Source organism: Diabrotica undecimpunctata, chromosome 1, assembly GCF_040954645.1.
Source record: "Diabrotica undecimpunctata isolate CICGRU chromosome 1, icDiaUnde3, whole genome shotgun sequence".
NCBI lineage: Eukaryota > Metazoa > Arthropoda > Insecta > Coleoptera > Chrysomelidae > Diabrotica > Diabrotica undecimpunctata.
In genome coordinates, this window is record NC_092803.1 from 115,031,710 (window position 1) to 115,051,950 (window position 20,241).

Sequence of the window (20,241 nt, forward strand, 5' to 3'; positions counted from 1 at the left end):
GGCCAGGTAGCTTGATAGCTGAAGAAACTTCTTCTTCTTCTTGTGCCACTCCTAACGGAGATTGGAAATCATCATGGCCACTGCGACTTTGTTAGCAGCGCGCCTAAAAAGTTCAATCGAACTACACCCGAACCACTCACGTAGATTACGAAGCCACGACATTTTTCTTCTTCCCACACTTCTTTTGCCCTTATTTTTGCCCTGCATGATATTTCTTAAAAGTTCGTACTTTTCACCTCTCACAATGCGCCCCAAGTATTCCATCTTTCTAGTTTTTATCTCATTTAGAATTTCGCATCTTTTGTCTAAAGTTTGGAGTACTTGCGTGTTAGTGACGCGGTCCATCCATGATATTCTGAGAATGCGCCTATAGCACCACATCTCCAAAGCTTCGATGTTTTTTGTGGTCAACTGTTTTAGTGTCCAAGCCTCTACTCCATACAACAGGGTAGAAAAGACATAACACCGCAGCATTCGTATTCGTAACTTTATATTGATATCACGATTGCAAAAGAGTTTGCGCATTCTATTAAAGACTGATCTAGCGATTTCTATTCTACATCTAATCTCTTTTGTTTGATCAGTATCGTCTGTGATCCAAGCACCTAGATATTTATAACAGGACACACGCTCAATCGTTGTATTGTCTATTACAAGATTAGCTCTGATGTTCTTTGATTTCGTGATTACCATAAATTTAGTTTTTTTCAAATTAATTTTCAAGCCGTAACTGTTACAGTATATATTGAGTCTTTGAACGAGATGTTGTAGTTCTACTAGCGTTCCCGTTAGGAGAATCGTATCGTCAGCATGAAGAAACTACAGACGCATAATTTTGACATTCGCCACCAAGCGGGAAGAAGTCATTGGAATACCGAAGGTCTTTAGAGAAGACTATTCAAAGAAAGGAACTGCCGATTCTGCGAGCGATCTAATATAATCCGTGAATGACTGGACAACGGAGCTAGGTCACAGATGGAACAAGAACAGTTCCTTAAATTGTTCTCCCAAAGACAAGTGTAAAGAACGTGCTTGCAGAACTTCACGATACCCGCTCCTGTGGCCATTTAAGTATCAATAGGACTATAGCTAGAGTCCGTGAACTATTTGATAGTTGCTACAGACTATTTTTCCAAAAGGTCAAAAGCGATTGCACTAACCAACTAAGAAGCAATCACAGCCTAAGCTTAAGCTTAAGTTTAAAAATGTCGTTTCCCGACATAGGGTTCCATTTCTACTCAAACGGATATGTACCAAAATTTTTTGGAGATACTTTAACATATCTAGTCACCCAGAGCTCAATAACACGGAAAGAGTCCAATCAGAGCTCAATCAATGAGTAAATTTTCTCCTTAAAGAGAGTGAAAGCCGTATGTCTAAATATGTAATAAACATTAATAATATAAGAAATTAATCCTAAATTCTAGAGCCAAATAAGTACAGAAGAAAGTAGAATGCAAAATTATGGATGGGATAATAAAAGAGCAAAAACTTTTTGTAATGAATTCATTTTTTAAAAACAAACATTTTTGTTGGTTTGTTATGTGGTCTCAAATGCTCATACCCAGCATTGCACATTTCATGGCTCGTTGTGTAACTCTGAGTTTATATACGGATCTTTACTTCAGCGTTAAAGTGCCGACTCCATAAGTTTTACGTGCAACACACATAGATTACAACCCTTTCGCTTGTGACATATGGGAATGAAACTTATTAGAATATGGGTTAGTTTACCAAATGATGCCCATGTTAGGTCTATTCGTTTTGGTATTTCATGTGTTTGATTGTGTGTGCTTATTTTGATCTCGTACCACCGATATTTGTAAGGATCTGTTTTAAGCGAATATATCACAGAAATTGTATCTTGTATGTTGTCTGTGATTAAAAATATTATCCGCAAACCACATATGATTTAAATTTTCTACATCAATGTTGATACCCATATCATGCCATTGAGAGTTCTCAAATATTGACTCTAGAGCTCTCGTAAACAACTTGAAATATTGTTTCCTTATCTTACTCTTAGACCTAGCTGAATCTTTCTGTGTTTTTGTGTAGTAGTATATTTGGTGCAGCATTCTTATACTTGCTTCTGATTAATGACGTGTACCCGTAATCTATTCGGCTTTGTTTTACTAGTTCCAGAGCTGTTTTAAACTTTACAGAATCAAAAGCTTTTTCATAATTGACAAATGCAAGGTCCAATGGTATGTTATACTCGATGCATTTTTTAAATTAAAATCGTTATGGTTTGTAAATGGTAATTTATGCCATATCCAACTCTGAAGCCTGCGTGTTATTTGAACTGATAGAAATCAAGTTTAGGTGTTAGTCTCTTCATTAAAATTTTCATAAATACGTGTCAAGAGGCTGATGGGTCTAAAAAATTTTAATTTAGTAATGCCATCTTTTTTGTGTTACAGGAGTATCACTGCATTGTGGCAGTCGCTTACTGTTTTTAGTAGGATTTCTCCTGCTTCTATTGCCTTAATACCGAGTCTATCAGCACCAGGCGACCAATAGTTCTTCATTTCCCCAGCACCAGGACGATAGTTCTTCATTTCCTTCAAAGCTGCTATTACTTGTAACACTGAAATGGGCAAAAGTATATCAGATCGCTGATTTATGAGAGAAAAGTTGTCTTGTAGCTTTGGCTGGTATAGAGATCTTTCTAAAATTATGTCTAGTTATTTTCAAAATGTCCTGTTTATCTATTTTTGCCTTTTCATCTTTGACTCTTAGCTTTTATATTTGTTTTTTTGCTTTGTGTGAGTTCTGTTCTCATTATCTTTAAAAGTTTTTTCTCTTCTACTATTTGGGTAATCACGTTAACATTATATCTTCTTAGATCTCGAATCTTTCAATGTTGCATTCCCATCTTAAGTAGATCACTCATTAATCACTCTCATCACCTCTTTCGTTACTCTTATTTTAAAATATCCGATAACCACTTCTTGTTCGTTCTTTTTCTTTTCGAGTTTGCCGTTAAAATCTTTTGTTATCATATTGTAATGGGCTAGTTCTTACTTTTTTGGTCTTTCGATTTTCTCATAGAAGACTTCACCAAGTTCCTCTTTGTAATCACTGGTGGGGGTGTATACCTGGTGTGAAATCAAGGCTTGCGATGCAGGGTTGCATCCCTGAAGTAGTTCTGTCCTCCACTGGGATTTAGGAAGAGTACCTACTCGCTATCAATCACGATTCAATTGATTCAAGCTCACTTTCACACAAAATTTATCAGTCTCTTCCAGACTTGTCCTGCGCTATTTTATGATGAAAATTGCATTTAAGAAATGGTATGATATATACGTCTACTTTCAAATATTTATGAAAACGCAACATTTTTTAAACTCATGGAATAAACTAAGCTCTTTAAACCACTTGCAATATGCTGAGAATGACAAAACTTACCAACGATGCTAATATTTTTTAGTCAATTTATTAACAAGGAAATCTCACACGAAAGGAAAGTAAGGAAAGAAAGGAAAGTTCCTGTGGCCATATGGATTATAGAATAGGTGTAAATAAGTTAAACCAAATCAATTGACAACAAGATATACCTACTGGCTGCAGTTACTTCATTAATAGTAGATTTTTTCATTGAATATGACACACACTCACTCAAACACAAATTATACATACAACATTGGACATGTACACCAAGCTCAATTATCAAATCACCAGACACCGCACCGAGAAATTTGTTCTACGACTACTGCACTGCCCAATACCGAGGTGTGACACCACCGTTCCTCATCATCGATAGATTGACACGATATCCGTATAAATCAATTATTTTGCTGACAGCAGAAACAAGGAACAAAAAGAGATATAGGATTCATAAATAAGTGTCTCTTTGGAGTCCGAAAATAAAAATCTGATAGGAACGAGCACAGAAGTGACTCCGTCACGAACTCTGTCTCAAATGCGTCTCAATGAACCCAATCAGTCTCCTACAGTAAACCTTCAGCACAATAGGGCAGCTTCCGCAGAGCTTATTGTTGCTATATGAGGGTTCGATGTCACCTTGGTATAAGAGCCTTGGGTATACCACAGCAACATAGAAGCTATATCGGGTGTTGGTGGAGAGCTTATATATGCAGGTCTCTCTTTTATATACTCATTTACTAAACCTGAACTTAGCTAAATTTTCATTCAATTTCTCTTTTACTATTTTCAACTTATTTTTATTTTCAATCTCTTGTTCAAGGCGTTGTTTGGTCTTTTTTCGTACATACAAAAACGTTGTATTAAAATTTTATCATTTAAAAAAAAAAAGGAAGAGCTTAAGCTTTGAAAAGAGATTTAAACATTGACAATAAGAGTTTTTAATGTGTGTATAATATAAAATATGCGTATTTAATTTGTATACTACATTGTACGATCATCCTCGTATAAAAACAAACTCAAGAATCTGCCATGATTTACAGACCAAAAGGAATTACAAAGAAACCCGCTAATTCAGTTTGCACTTAAAAACAATAACAATAAATAAGACAAAGTTCCTTTCCCTCGGTATTAATTTTATCTCAGTGCATCAATCAATTTTTTTCTCTAACTCAAGATGCAAACTTGGTAAAAATTCTTGTAAAGTAAGGCCGTTGATGCCATTCAAATAGTATAAATATATATCAAAATCATTTAACAGGCATTATTCTAGAGCAAGAAGTTTTTTTATTTATGAGTTGATTATTACAGTTCATCAGACCATGAATAATTTCTTTCTCGGGTTTTTCTTTTAGAAACATGGCACAATGCTAGTTAGTTCTAAAAACAAACAAGTAATAGAATTCCTTTGAAGGACGGTGCTATTAAAGTGGAGTTATTCCAATGGTTTAACAAATATTTCTGATAAAATATATAGTATTATAACTATGCTAAAAAGATAACTGATACGTAGCTGATAGGTAAGCAAGTTTTTAAATCATGTGTTTTAAGGATAATACATAAAACCAGAATATTTATGTCCTAAGTAAAACTGTACATTTGTGTAGGTATATCTAGTAATGATTTATAGTAGAAAAAAATTCAGAATGTATAAAAACACAGTATTTCCTAGAATTGACACTGAAGATAAAAATACCGTAAACATTGCCGTATAATGCCATAAACATTCATATATTGAAAAACGCAATATAGAAAGAATAAGACTGTACAACTAATTACAGCAATTAAGATATTAAGTAGAAGATAGGTATGCAGATAAACATATTTCAAACATAATGAAATGGCTAGAAACGATTTTTTAAAATTATAATGACTTAGGCATAGTCGGCAGAATCATTAAAAATCAAATAGGTTTTTAGTAAATAAAAGATTCCGAAACAGCTTCACAGGTGCCAGACTTATTCGGGAGTAGACATGGAAACAAGCCACGTTCCACATATTTTGAATAAAATTTAAAAAAATGCAGAAAAATAAATCACGATATGTATATGTATGCAGAAAGACCTTAATACAAAAATGAATGTCCAAGCCGTATTAAATAATCAAGTAACTACGATCAGGGACGAAACGAACGTAGAAAAGAAGATCAAACATATTACATAAATAGTCCAAAGTGTAAAGAAAAAATACTAAAGACCTATACATTAATCAAAAAAATAATAATAATAGATAATAGATGAAATTCTGAAGCTGATAGACGAAAGAAGAACAGCCAAATATGACTTGGACAGATAAAAAGCGATAAATATAAAAAAAAGAAAAATCAGAGAAGGGAAAGAAGAAGAAGCAGTGGAAAGATGCAAAGAAATCGAGATTATACAGTTACAACACGATAATTACAATGCACACAAGAATGTTAAAGAAGTTCACAGGTAGACTAAGGCGGAGACAGAAAAGAAATCTAACTAAGTCTGATGAAAACATCATATTAGATAAACAGAGTAAAATAAGAACGTGGAAAGAATACCTAGAGAATGTGTTTAAAGATCAAAGAGATAACACCTTTGAGCTAGAAGACCAGGTAAATGATGGGCCAGTAATATTGCAACAGGAAGTTCATTCTGCAATAACATAGCTAAAGGATGATAAAGCAACAGACCGCGATAACATAGAAGCAGAACTACTCAAACTAATGGACAACGAATCAATAGCAATAATTATAAAGATACACAACAACATATACAACTGGAGAAACATCAACATAATGGTTCAAGTCTGAGTTTGTTAAACTTCAGAAAAAGACACGAGACAATAAATGCGAAGAATACCTTACGATGAGGCTCATGAGTTATCTCCTAAAACTTTTCCAAATGATAATCCCTAACAGAATTTACAAGCAGGTTGATTACGAGAAAGTGTTTGATCGAGTACAGCACGCCAAGATGATGCAGGTACTAAGAGAACCAAGAATTGACAACAAATTTCTGGGAATAATTGGAAACCTTTACTGGAATCAAACCGCAAATCTCAGAATTAAAGGTGAACCGACACCGAATACGTAAAAATAATGCTCGGTGTGAGACAAAGATGAATTTTGTCTCCTCTAATCTTGAATCTCTGCTCTGAAAGAGTATTTAGCGAAATTTTGCATCAAATTAAAAGTGGCGTTCTACTAAACGGGTACCGGATAAACAACATCAGATATGCAGATGATACCATTGTATTTGCGGACAACCTAGAAGACGTACAAGTCCTTATGAACAAAGTTACCTAACACACACAACGGGTGTTGTTGGAGAGCTTATACATAGCAGGTCTCTATTTTCTATACTCATTTATTAAATCTTAACTTCATTAAATTTCTCTTTTACTATTTTTAACTTATTTTTATTTTCAATTATTTGTTCAAGGCGTTGTTTGGTCTTTTTTCGTACACACAAAAACGTCGTGTTAAAATTTTAATCGTTTTACAAAAAAATTGTATAGATTTTAAGCTTTGGAAAGAGATTTAAATTTTCAAAATAATTCCAAGACCTTTTAATGTGTGTATAAAAAAAATGAGTATTTAATTTGTATACTACATTGTACAATTATCCTCGTTTGAAAACAAACCCAAGAATCTGCCATGATTTACAGACCAAAACTAACAATATGGAATGAGTATAAACGTAAATAAAACAAAGCTCATATTAATTAGCAAGAAAAAAATAACAGAAGGTCGTTTCTATGTCAACCAAGCCCCAGTAGAAAAGATAAAGCACTACAACCAGCTCAGTATCATAAAACTAAATGAAGAATGGACCAACAACCAGAAGATAAGAGCGCGCATTGAAAAAGCTAGATCCACTGACAACCGGATGAGAGCCTTCTTCGAAAAGAACTTCAGAACCTGGTTCATCACAACAGCTATGCATTTTCTCGTTGGTAAAGAAAAGATAAAGATTGCCGTAATCATCGCCAACATTCGTCACGGATAGGTACATTAAGAAGAAGACTTAGTCGATAGTCTTACACTAAAAATATGTTAAAAGGTTTTTCTATCTACGAAACTTGGATTGTTAAAAATTGACTGTTTAGGCTCATCTGAAAAGTTTTTTTTTGATAAAGAAATTACCAAATATTAGGTATATATTCGAACCATATGAGGCAGCGAGTAGACGATATATTCCCAAGGATCCATTGAGAGGGACATAATATTACTGTAACTGTCATGATACAAACGTTTAAAGAAAACTATGCTCTGGGATGTATACCCCAAGTTTGCAGAACAGCTCAGGTAACTTGTTTACAAAAATTTGGGAAATTAGACTTATTTACTTACTTACTCCGTGGCGTTACAACCCTTCGTGAGTATTAGCCGACTTGACAACATGTTTCCATTCGTCTATGTCTTGTCCATCCAATTTTCTAGGCTTATAGCTTTAAGGTCTTCTGCTATAATATCTCTCCACCGGAGTGGAGGTTGTCCATGGTCTTGTTTCAGTTGGGGTTTCGTCCCATACCAGCCTTACTATTCTTTCGTCAGAATGTCTTCTTAGATGTTTTGCCAACTGGCGTCTTCTTAACTTTATTTCTTTTATTATGTTAGCGTCTGGAGATATAGTCTTAGTATAGTGATGTAAATAATTTTTAGTATCTTCTCTACTTCTTTCTCAAAGCTGACGAAAGTATTCTTCATCCTTAATCTAGTGTTTTCTATTAGATCGATATCATCTGCAAATGCCAATAGTAAGTTTGGTTATTTTCTATGGAACACTGTGGTCGGTTTTTCGATTTTTGCACTTTTGATTATGTCTCTAAAGCTAAGATAAAAAGTTGTGGTGAAAGTGTATCCCCCTGCGTTACTCCATTGTTTATTTCAAATGACTACTGTTTTCCAACTCTCACCTTACATCGTAACCATTCCATAGACCTCCTTATCAAGGTGACTAGTTTTTTTGGATAGCCAAGTTCTTGCATCGCCGTTCACAGTCTATCCCAACATACTCTATTAAATGCCTAAAAAATCCATTGCCAATCCAATGCCATTTAAAATCTAAGAACATCTGATGAAGCTCACGATCAAACCCCCAGAATTTTTCCGTTATCTGTTTTATTGTGATAGTATAGCTTATCTAGTTTTATTATCTAGCTTATATTGTTTTATTGTAATAGTTAAGCGGCCTGGTCTAAATCCGCACTAATAATCCCCAACGATTTCTTCTGTGTATGTTTTGGTTCTTTCTAGAAGAATGTTTGCAAGGACTTTGTAGGTGGTATTTAGGAGCATTATTCCCAGGCAGTTAATACAGTGCTTTTGTTTCCTTTTTTGTGAATTGGTACAATAACCCATTCTTTCCATTCATCTGGCATTGTTTCTTCTTGTTAAATGACTTAAATTAGCTTGTATAACGCTTCTCCTCCGTGTTTTAAGTACTTTAAAAGTGTACCATAACTGTGTGTAATCGTACTGTATTTCTGTTAGATTGGTCATTTAACAGTTGATAACAGTAATCCTTTCAGATTTTAGAATTTCCTTGTCATCAGTAAAGCTGTCCACTGTCTTTTTAAAGAAAGTTTCCTGTTCTTGCTTAGTACCAGGCTCTCTCTCTGAAACTCCTTTAAAGAATTGTCTTACTTGGTTATCCTTCCGATTTTCTTCTATATCTCTGATTATTTTTTGTTGATTTTATTAATAGGTTGTGAGATGCCGTAAAGTCTAACCTTGTTTCAACTAACATTATGGAGACTATGGTTACCTATTGTTGGTCTGTATGCTGCTTTCTTTCCAATCTTTACATTGAAATCTCCCAAGATAATATGCATGCATCTTGTTTGGATATATCATTTGTAAGTTCCTCTAGTTTTTTAAAGAAATTGTCTTTTACTTGCTATTCATTTTCTCTGTCGGTGCATGGGCAGTAATTAGGGAATAGTTATGCAGTTGTACGATTAATGATATAACAGAGCCTTTCGTTAACGGGTTTGAAGGTTATGACTGATCCTACAAAACTTTCCTTGACTATGAAGGCTGTGCCGAATTAGGGCTCCAGTTCACTTTCGCTGAAAATTACTACATATTTATTAGCTTTTAGTATACCTTCTCCAGTTCATTTATTCTCTCGTAAGGTAGTTATGTCTATGTTTCTGGATTCAAGTTCTTTGACCACCTGAGTTAGGGCTTCCGGTCTATATAGGCTTAGTACTTTCCAGGTTCCTATATTCATTGTCCTTTGTCGTCGTAAGAGATCCGTCCTTATTCGACGCACGTGTTTTGTATTCATAACTGGTTATGAATAATAACTTTTTACAAGAAGGAATAGTTAGTCCCTTGCTTAACCCTCCTTCTTTCTCATCCTGAACTTGGGACCCAGTCAACGGCGGAGTTGAAATTAGACTCCCCTTAACAAAACTTACATATCAGTAAGTCTTACGTAATTCAGGTTAACAACTATGAAAATCCTGCTAAATCCTAAAGCAAGGTAAACCATTCCTGTTTAATCTGGAGCCAAGTCTGTGAATGGAGATTTTAGCAGAAACAGTAACATTTGCTGCATTCTTAGATATTGAATGTGCATTTTATGATCCTTCTATCTGGTCTATATACAGAGAAAGGCAATGGCGAGAAAGACAACTAATAATATATCATCCAGGTGAATAACTTTAACGTGCGTTAAAAGAATTCTTAAAGTCCCAGAACCACCATGTAGCATCACAAAAAATACCGTTAGAAATAAAATTCAAAGAGAGCACAACATTGATTAAAGGGGATTTCGTTACGTCTTCAATTGAAGACATACCTCTACGAAATAGATAGAGCAAATGAAATATGATGTGGAAAATTCAAAATATAGAAAGAACCATTGTGAATACGAAATGCTTAGTGGCATGAGGCAGGTGTACACCAGCAAAACTGGTAATGAACTAGAATAAATTCTTAAATTCTCCTTAAGAAAATTGCTGTCTTTCACGAGCACAAACTATCTTGGTCGAGTGTAATAAAAGATCTTTTAAACAAATCCTTTTACCTCAGTTAGCTTACACTCTGATGCGTAATGAAGGGCAACATCTTAAATAAATCAATGATATAAAACATTGTAGATCTAGAGCAGAAAATTGGTCAATATTTCTGAAAACAGAAAGCAGCGTTATCACTTCTAAGCTGAGGTATTCAGGAATTCATCTTAAACTGATTCAATAGCTATTTCACACTAGGAGAAATGTCTAATGCAATTTGACTGGCTCCTTTCTAGCGAGTTCTTCTTTTTCAACTGCTTTCTTCTATCAAAGATCGGAAACAATTTTGGCAATTTTTCTCTGTCTTAGGTTTTCTCAGCAAATCGTTTGAGCCAAAGCCAATCCAATCTCATATTTTCTTAAGCCAGAAGCACTGTCTACATTTTATTTCGCGTTTATCTTCAATCTTATGCTCTATTATGAAGAAATGATATCTATCGTGTCTCATTACATGATCAAGATAATGCAGGTATTAACTTTTTAGTAATTTTGATCAGATCACGTGCCCTATCAATTCGATACAAAACTATCAAATTACGAGTATGGAGTCCAAGGTATTCGCTATATTCTTCGATATACCTACATTTAACAATTTCCTAGTCTATACATGCTGTTATCTTTTAGCTTAAGACAAAATATACATATGTCAAAAACAGCAAATCTACTAAGATGTAAATTAAAGCTGGAGGGTCAGATAATAGAACAAGTGATGGAGTTTAAATATCTAGTTATCGCACTGTCTAGCTACGGAAAGCTCGAAACAGAAGTGGAAGATCAAGTGAATAGAGCAAACTGGCACGCAGGTTGCCTGAATAAAACAATATGAAGAAATAAAAATATCGTAAAAAAATGAAAGGCAAACTTTACAAAACAGTCAACAGACCAATAATAACATACGCGGCAGAAACACGACCTGACACAAACAGGACAAAAAATGCTACAAACAGGACAAAAAATGCTACAAACAGGATGTAACGTGGAAACAGTATTAAAGACCGCGACAGACGGTTCCCCAATAGAGTGACGATCAATAGGAAGACCACTAAAACGATGGAACGACAACCGACAGAGGCATGTTTATATAAAAAGAAGAAGAAGAGAGAGAAGAAGAAAGAGAAGTACAACTGTTAATTTTCACACTGCAGACCTATACAGAAGTGTGGAATATATGTAACACTTTACAAAATGATTTCTTATTTATATATAGGGTCATCTATCGCTAAGAAGGCTACTCATTTTTAAAAAGCTTGATCTGGCTATTTCAAAGCAAGCTTTGATTTATAAGTCCGGGATTGAGATTCTCACCGATCCAGGTACTTGAACTTGAAAATTATAGTTATATCTGTACCATATACTTTAACGTTTACTCGTTGATTTGGATTTCGATTTACCACCAATATATTTAAATAATATACGAGAAGGAATAGTCACATTCAGTCAAACCAGCCATTCTATGACACGTGTTTCTCTATTTTTAGTTCCTCAGATAAATCTGCTAGGTGAGATGGAATGAAAAATTTTTCCCTTCGTATATAGGTGGCTAATACAAACCTTTTTGTCATTCACTGACTGATGTAATCTAGATTAATATTTTTGTTTTTTTTTTTTGGTGTTAATTTTTAAGCAAAACGGATCTGCATCTTTTAGAGCCTTTTGGAATACTATCTCGGAGTAGTTCCGATCCGAGTTCTATCCCTGTACAGATACCTTAAATTTTTCAATTTCTAATTTAACTAAGGATCCGCCGTTCTTCGACCTGGAAGGTTATATGAATGAAAGCCAATCGGTTGCAGTGCGTCCGGTTATAGCAACAAATACATTTAAAAAAAGACAACCTCGTCTAACTCCAAATTTTATTGGTTAGCTTTTGTTTGGCTATCTTCGAGCTCTACTGTTGCTATTTGATGTTCGTAGAGGTACTGAATAATTTTTAGATCTTTGGAGTCCTGCGAATAATAAAACTAAAAAAACCTTGTGATTCCAGAATGGATGGCTACAAACAGTGTCGAGCTCAAGGGGGTGGCTCATCAATTAACACTCATCTCGTCTAACTAGCGTGGTATTTTATGGCGAATAACTTTCATAAAAAAGACGAAAATTTATTATTAGAATACAATCCTTGCAATATGGTAATACACTATACCATCAAAGTAGAAAATCAGAGAAAATCACTTTAATTGATTTAAGAAAAAAGCAAAAATGATGCTAACTGGTGCATTATAAAACAAAAAAACAAAAATAATGCAAAAATAAATAAAAAAATTCAAAGAAAGTGACAACTGGAATTTGGATACGAAACAAGAACTGAAAGAACTCATTAATTGACTACTTACTGTATTGAAAACAACCAACTGTATACAATGAATTTTAAGGAGTTCAACGAGGACTCACAACGGAAATGGAAGTTATGTCTTCAGATGGAAACACTAAAAACGACATTGACTATATATACAGACGTCACAGTAATAAACTTTCTGTGGTTGTGACCACAGAGCCACAGAGTAGAAAAAAGCAAAATAAATATCACAAAAAAATAGACAATGTATGCATTATATGAAAAACAATATACACTAAAACAATAGAAAAACTAAAGGAGAACAAGGAATAATTTTAAAATAAAATAAGAGCTAAAGGAACTAAAGCTAGCAGATTTAAATCTTGACGGAAGGAATAGTACCATTGCTGAAGAATTTCTCTTCAGTCTTGATCCCCCGAAGGAAGTGTAGTGGTCATCGTGATTGCCGCCTCCAAAGATCTCTGTACATATTTCTGTAATTTTTTCCAACCACCTTGTTATAGATCTTTCCCGTGATCTTCAGCCTTCTACCTCTCCTGGAATAATACGTTTTTCCATGTTTTTTGTGTCTATTCTCATAATATGTCCAAAGAAATTTAATTGTTGGAGACGGACTTTGCTGGAGAGCCGTTTGCTGACCTTTAGTTCATTTAAAATTGAATTATTTGGCCTATGCTTGGTCCATGGAATTTGTAACGTTCTTCTCCAACAAAACATTAGTATCGTCTATATTTCTTTTTTCCACTTGTCGAAGCATTCAAGATTTATATCCGTATGTAAGTATTGGAAATATTAAGCAGTTTATCAACCTTATTTTTAGAGTTCGTGAAATTTGGGAGTCCTTCCATATTTTGGCCATCTTTCCTACGGTGATTTTTGCTAGATCACATCTACGTTTTAGTATTTCTTGTAGGGACCCTGTGTTTGTGGTTAATGATCCCAGATATAAATATCAAGTCACAACCTCATACCGGTCAATCGTGGTTATGTGTTTTTGATTGTTATGTAGTCTATTGACTATCATGATCTTTGTCTCTGTGATATACTGGAGACCAAATATTTGACTTTCGTTGTCAACCAGTCGTATAAATTGAATTAACTCTTCTTGATTGACTATTTGTATGAAGGGCAGTGTCTTATGCAAAACATAGGTTGTTTATTTTCATCCTTCAAGCGCTCTTCTCATAATATGCTCTCCATATATAATAAATAATTGTAGAAAAAATATACATTATACATCCTTGTTTGACACCTTGTTGTGGATGAACTTCGTTTGACAGTGTGTCAAACATTTTAACTGTTTCAGTAGTGTTTTCGTATAGTTAAGTAAAAGCATAATTGTTGCCATTTGATCCTGTCGAACGCTTTGCAATAATCTATAAAACAAATGTATGTTGAGATTTTTCTGATATTTGTCTTATGTTCAGAAGTTGTTCTCAAGTAGCTCTACCTTCGGTAAATCCAGTTTTCACTTAAGGTATTTCTCTTTGTAGGAAAGTTTTGTCTCTCATTGATTAGGTGTCGCATTATTTTGCTGGCATGGGAGATAAAGGAGATGGTTCTATAATGGTCGTATTTATGGAAGCTGCCTTTTTATTATATTGTCATTATTGTAGATTTTGTCCAGTCGTCAAGCCATTGTTTGGAGTGCCATATTTTATTACATAGCAAGTAAAGCAATTTTATTTCGGTTTCTTTTGTGGCTTTGAGCATTTCTGCTGTTATCATATCTGGACCTGGTGCTTCGTTATACTTGACTTTACCGATCGCCAATTTTATTTCATTATCGAGTATATTAGGTTTTTCTTCGATTTCTTCAGGGGTTTGGTGAACAAGTTCCTAGCATTGATCATCTTTATATAGATCCCGGCAAGATAATTTCCATGTTTCTGCTATATTTTCTCTGTTGGTTCTCAGGGTTTCTTTGTGGTCTTCAATGGCCTAAGTTCTGGATTGTTTTGATCGTGGCTCTCAATTTATTTACATATATTGTGATATTATTGCTGCTTATCAGCCTTGTATCTTCGTTTTATTTCTTTGTTGAGGTTTCTTTAAAACAATAGCTTTTTTCCCTTTACTATGTACACCACTTTGACAAAGATTTCTTCTATTCTCAATTATTTTAAGGGTACTAGAATAGAACTGGCGTCAACGAAACCATAAAAAATTCAATGTGGAAAAATCATTCTGTTACATGGGAAAAATTAAAATAAAAGTTTAAAAGAGTGCATAGGAATGGACATATATTTATTACTAAAAATTGACGATAGAGATAAATTTGCTGCACTGTCAACCAAAATTTTGTAAAGCAGAGGACAGCTAAAGAAGAAGGTTGAAAGAGTGAAGTGAAGATTATGATTGTTAACGATTACTGCCAAGAATACAGATGTAAGAAAACGAAAAGGTTTCAACGATTTATTTTCAAAAAATATTTATTTTTGACCCTTTAATAAAGTTCTTCCCTACTAATAAAAAGTAATGATTATTAATAAGCATAAATAAGTGTGTAAAGTTGTTATAAAACAGGATAATCATTTAGATACGCACTTTATATTCGGGTGACATCATAATGTGAGTTCATAGAACTTGTGTTTATTAATTCACAAATATTTTCCAAATGTTCGTACATTATATCAATTTTACTATTTATGGTCCTAATTTTACTAGCGTACCATTGATGTTAATTAGCAAGTTAAACGACATTAAAATCCTTGCGATTTTTTTAGCTGAGGCCCAGTTTCTTGACCGAAACGAAGGTGAAGGTTTAGTAAATAAAAATTGTCGCTTTGTAATAAAAAAAATTGTCTCTTAACTACAGATAAAGGTGAATTAAATAACAAAAAAGCTATGTTGGAACAACGCATTTCGATTAAAATTGAATAAGTTGATTTTTTATTCCGTTACTTTATTAATTCCGTTATGTATCAACAGTAATATCAGTGCAATTTACTTTTTTTATTGAGAACACGCAGCCACAATTTTAATTTAAACGAAGTCTATTTTGACGTTTTGATTTACACTTCAGAAACTTTGAGAACGATGTCCAACCTGAAAATTAAATAAAGTAAAATTGTGGTTTATTCTCGCCAAAAATAGTAATTGCATTAATATACCTTAAAAATAGCTATTAGTTAAAAAAATTAGTATTTTTAGTTTATTTAGTTTTATTTAGCGTATGGACTTTCTCAGTACGATAAATATACAAATACAATAATATTTACATATATATTAAATATATTATTTAAACACTAAAGATGACAGAATGACTGACACTAAATATTAATGTCCAATTTACATAGCCATTCAATTGCTTCTGGGGAACATTCCGCAAAGTCCTGGAGGTTTCCACGGTAGGCACGATTCAAGCAGTCTGAAACACAATGGCTTATGGTCTGTCTAGATTTTCCGCAATCGCACTGTGGACTTTCTGCACGACCCCACCTGAACAGCGAATCAACACATTTACCATATCCGGTACGTATACGATTAAGCCTTGCCCAAGTGGACCGGGGCAGATTTGATCCGATGAAACCCTGAGTTGGGGTGGATATCTTAATATAGTCCGATTCTACTGTTGGCATCCATCTTGTTGTCCAATGCCTATGTATATCATAGGAATTACCAATTTTTCGGGCAGATCGTATTGAAGGATTTCTAGATCTCAGTCGCTGGTGCTCTTTTGAGATGTCTGGGATATCTTGATGTATTGGTAATTGTACGTTGGCTATAATTTTCTGGTACTCTCTCACTAATGCTGCTGTACGGCGTAGATCTGGTGGAGCAATATTGCTCAGAGTAGGCAGCCATCTCACTGGCGTTGGTTTTATTGTTCCAGTGATTATTCTCATGGTTTGGTTAAGTTGGACATCGATTTTGCTTGTATGTGCACTATTTAGCCATACTGGTGCACAATATTCTGCCACTGAAAAAACCAAAGCTAGAGCAGAGGTCCGAAGAGTATCTGCAGAAGCACCCCAAGTTGTTCCGGCAAGTTTTGATATTAAGTTATTTCTTGTTCTTAGTTTACCGGCTGTGTTTGTAAGATGACTTTTGAAGGTGAGTGTTCTATCAAGTGTGACGCCTAGATATTTGGGGTTGTTGTTATGTTTGATAGCTGTATCATTTAGAGTTACATTGAGAGTATCGCCGGCAAGTTGATTCGACAGGTGAAAGAGACAGGTTTCAGTTTTGCTTGTGTTAGGACGTAAGCGCCAGTTCTTAAAATAGTTACTTAGTGTAGTTAAGTCCTCGTTTAGAGCTCGTTCTCCTGCTTCTTTACTATTATCTTGGAAGCCAATGGCCAGGTCGTCAGTATAAGCAAATTTTCTTGATTTTGTTTCAGGTATATCTGCTGTATAAAGGTTAAATAATAAAGGAGCTAGCACTGAGCCTTGAGGTAAGCCGTTGTTAAGTTTTCTAACGTTACTCTGTGCATCATTCATATATACCTGAAACAGTCTGTTAGTCAGTAGATTGTTTATCAGCTGACAAGTTTTGAGGCAAGGTATGATTTTCATCAGCTTATAAATAAGGCCCTCTCTCCACACAGTGTCATACGCAGCCGTGAGATCTATAAATGTTATGGCAGATTTTTCGCGTCTTTCAAAGCCAGCTTCAATAAATGTGGTTAAGGACAGCACTTGGTCACAGCAACTTCGTCCTCTTCTAAATCCAGCTTGTTCAATTGGTATCGCATCCTCAATGGTGTCACATATTCGGTTATATAAAAGTCGTTCTAGTAATTTATAACAGCAACTGAGTAAGGCAATAGGCCGGTAACTTTCAGGCAGCTTGTTGTCTTTGCCAGACTTCTGGATTGCGATAATTTTTGTTCTTTTGAATTCTGGGGGTAGCACAGCTGTATTCACAATGTCGCTAAAGAATTTTTTGAGCCACTGTCGTGTTTTTGTACCAGTGTGGACTATAAACTCAGGATACATTCCATCGAAGCCTGCTGCTTTTCCTGTTTTAGTTTGATTAAGCGCTTCGTTTATTTCATCCAATGAGAAGGCACGTGAGTATTCTGATGTTGCGGGAGTATTTGCTTTAAGTTGTTTAAGAGCTCTTTTTACGGTAGATGTATGAGTTTTCTCAGATGGAGCTCGGGAGTTCTCAATTATTCTATTGGCTATTTTATTTGGCTCAATTGTTGATTTGTTTAAGTGTTGCGCTCTGCTTGCTTCGCCCAGTTTGCGGATCAGTCCCCATGCCTTTCGACTGGAACGTGAGAAATCAATATGTTCTACGGTAGACTTCCATTTATTAAGTCTTGTTGAGTCCAGTGACTTCAGTAAGTTGTCACCAATTTCGGGATCTTCTGATTTCAAAAATTCGTCATATAGTTTTTGGCTTTCTTCCGTCCAGCCTGGGATGTACTCCTTTCGGAAACCTCGGGGGATATGTTTTTTGGCGATAGACATAACCATTCCTAAAAAACGGTGATAATTGTTGGCCTTTGGGTCAATGAAGCGAATGCAGGTGTCCAGCTCTTTGGTGAATTCGGGCCAATTTCCTTTATTAAAATTCCAACGGGGTCTCGGCGTGGATTCAACGATAGGAATTTGTATGCCTAGTTCGATTATGACAGGTCGATGTTGGCTGTGAGGGAAACTGGGAAGTACAGTTCGAGAGCTTGGAAGTGGTTGCATCTGTGAGTTAGTGGAGTATTTTTAGTAAGAATAAGCCACAATTTAAGTTTAAATTTTATTTGTAAAACTAAACTTATTTTTAGAGAGAGAGAATTCTCTGAGAATTTAAGATGGTCAATTGGGACCACAGAGGAGTAACAATAGACGGCGAAAAGCTTAACCATATCCGTTTTGCAGATGACATTGTCCTTATCACAGACAATTTAGGAGAAGCCACAGATATGTTAAAGGAATTTGACTTCGCATGTTCGAAGGTGGGCCTCGGTATGAACTTGGGCAAAACTAAGTTTATGAAAAATATGGTCCCTAATAACCATTTAACTATTCAAGACAAAGTGGTAGAACTGGTTAAGAAATATACGTTTTTGGGTCATAAAATAAGAATCAGCAGGAATAACCAAACATGCGAAATCCAAAAACGAATTACTTTAGCGTGGGCAGCACTTAGGGCCAACATACCAATTAGCATCAAAAGAAAAGTTTTTGACCAATACGTATTACCAGTCATGACCTAGGGGGCGGAAAATATGAATCTAACCAAGACTACGGCTTCGAAATTGAGAGTAGCATAGAGACGAATGGAACGGTGTGCTGGGAGTGACGTTGCGGGACCGAATAAGAAACGAAGATCTGCGAAGAAGGGCGAGTATTGCTGATGTTGGAACGCATGCCTGACAATGCCTGACTCACGATGGACGAGCAAAACTACAAATTGAAGGCCAAGATCAGACAAACGTAGTAGAGGAAGACCACCTACACGTTGGGCTGACGACATTAGGCTTATCACCAAAAATTGGCAACAAAGAGCACACAATCGTAAAGAATGGAGGAGTTTAAGGGAGGCCTATATCCAGCAGTGGACATGATAAATGAGAGCTGGATCATGAAACTTAAGTTGTGGCTTATTCCCAATAAAAATAGTAATTGCATTTAGATGCCAAAAGAAAATAGCTTCAGAACGAAAAAAAATAAAACATTTCCATTTGCGTTCTGAGATTTTCGGAAGCGATTTTTTGCTTTTACTAGGTTCACCTCAGGTGTAGGAACGTCATATTCAACATTGGCACTACAAGGCTTGCCATTTTAATGGCAAATCATAAGAACTATTTCATAAGAAAGCTGTTTTAATTTTTTACAGTGACAAGGAAAAAGATATGGGTCAAAGTATGACCTTCAATATTGTAAACTATTCAGAAAAACATTTAGCACTGCCAATGAGCCAATAGCCAAATATAGCACAAAGAAAGCAAAATATTTGGATCAAATTAGATGTATCTGAGATGAAAATAAAAAAATAATACATAACATAATGACGGTATTATAATACTTACTTCGTTTGGAGTACCAGAAACTGAATTCACTACGAATTTTGACCAGGATGAACGGCATGTGGAATGCAATTTTAGATTCCCTTACCGAGTAATTTATCCAGCTGTTTGTTTCGCAACTTTAGGAAAAACAGTGGTAAAAATTTGAATTCGGTTTCGCTAGGTAGAAATCGTTTGATTTCTCTTTTTGTTAAAAAAATAATAATTCACGAAAACGATGCCAAAAAGAGATGGAAAAAGTACGTTGACAGTTTATTAAATGGAGAATGTGACAGACAACCAGTTGAGTTAACGGAGACAGTAATAGTAATGGTGACCAAAATATCAAATGAAGAAGTGGTACAAGCACTTCAAAAAATAAAAAAAGAAAAATCAGTTGGACCAGATGATATTCCTGGGGAAATGTGGAGAACAATAGAGATGGAACATGTTAGTTAAAAGGTTTATTTAATAGAATTATGGAAGTTGGACAAATGCCAGACAAATGGAGAAGCAGCATGTACAAAAACCAGGGAGATGTACAACAATGTACAAACTACAAGGCTACTTAGTCACGCCATGAAAATATGGGAGAGAATAATTGATA

The 20,241-nt window shown here is 35.0% G+C and overlaps 1 protein-coding gene across 1 annotated transcript; it reads right to left on the bottom strand.

Annotated features, from left to right (window-relative positions):
* Positions 1-2,417: 2,417 nt before the first annotated feature.
* Positions 2,418-18,327, bottom strand: LOC140434499 (uncharacterized). Its single transcript, XM_072522812.1, has 2 exons — positions 17,430-18,327; positions 2,418-2,590 (listed from the first exon to the last, which is right to left on the bottom strand). The coding sequence occupies exons 1-2, from the start codon at positions 18,325-18,327 to the stop codon at positions 2,418-2,420; spliced, it is 1,071 nt and encodes a 356-aa protein (XP_072378913.1).
* Between the last annotated feature and the right edge of the window lie 1,914 nt (positions 18,328-20,241).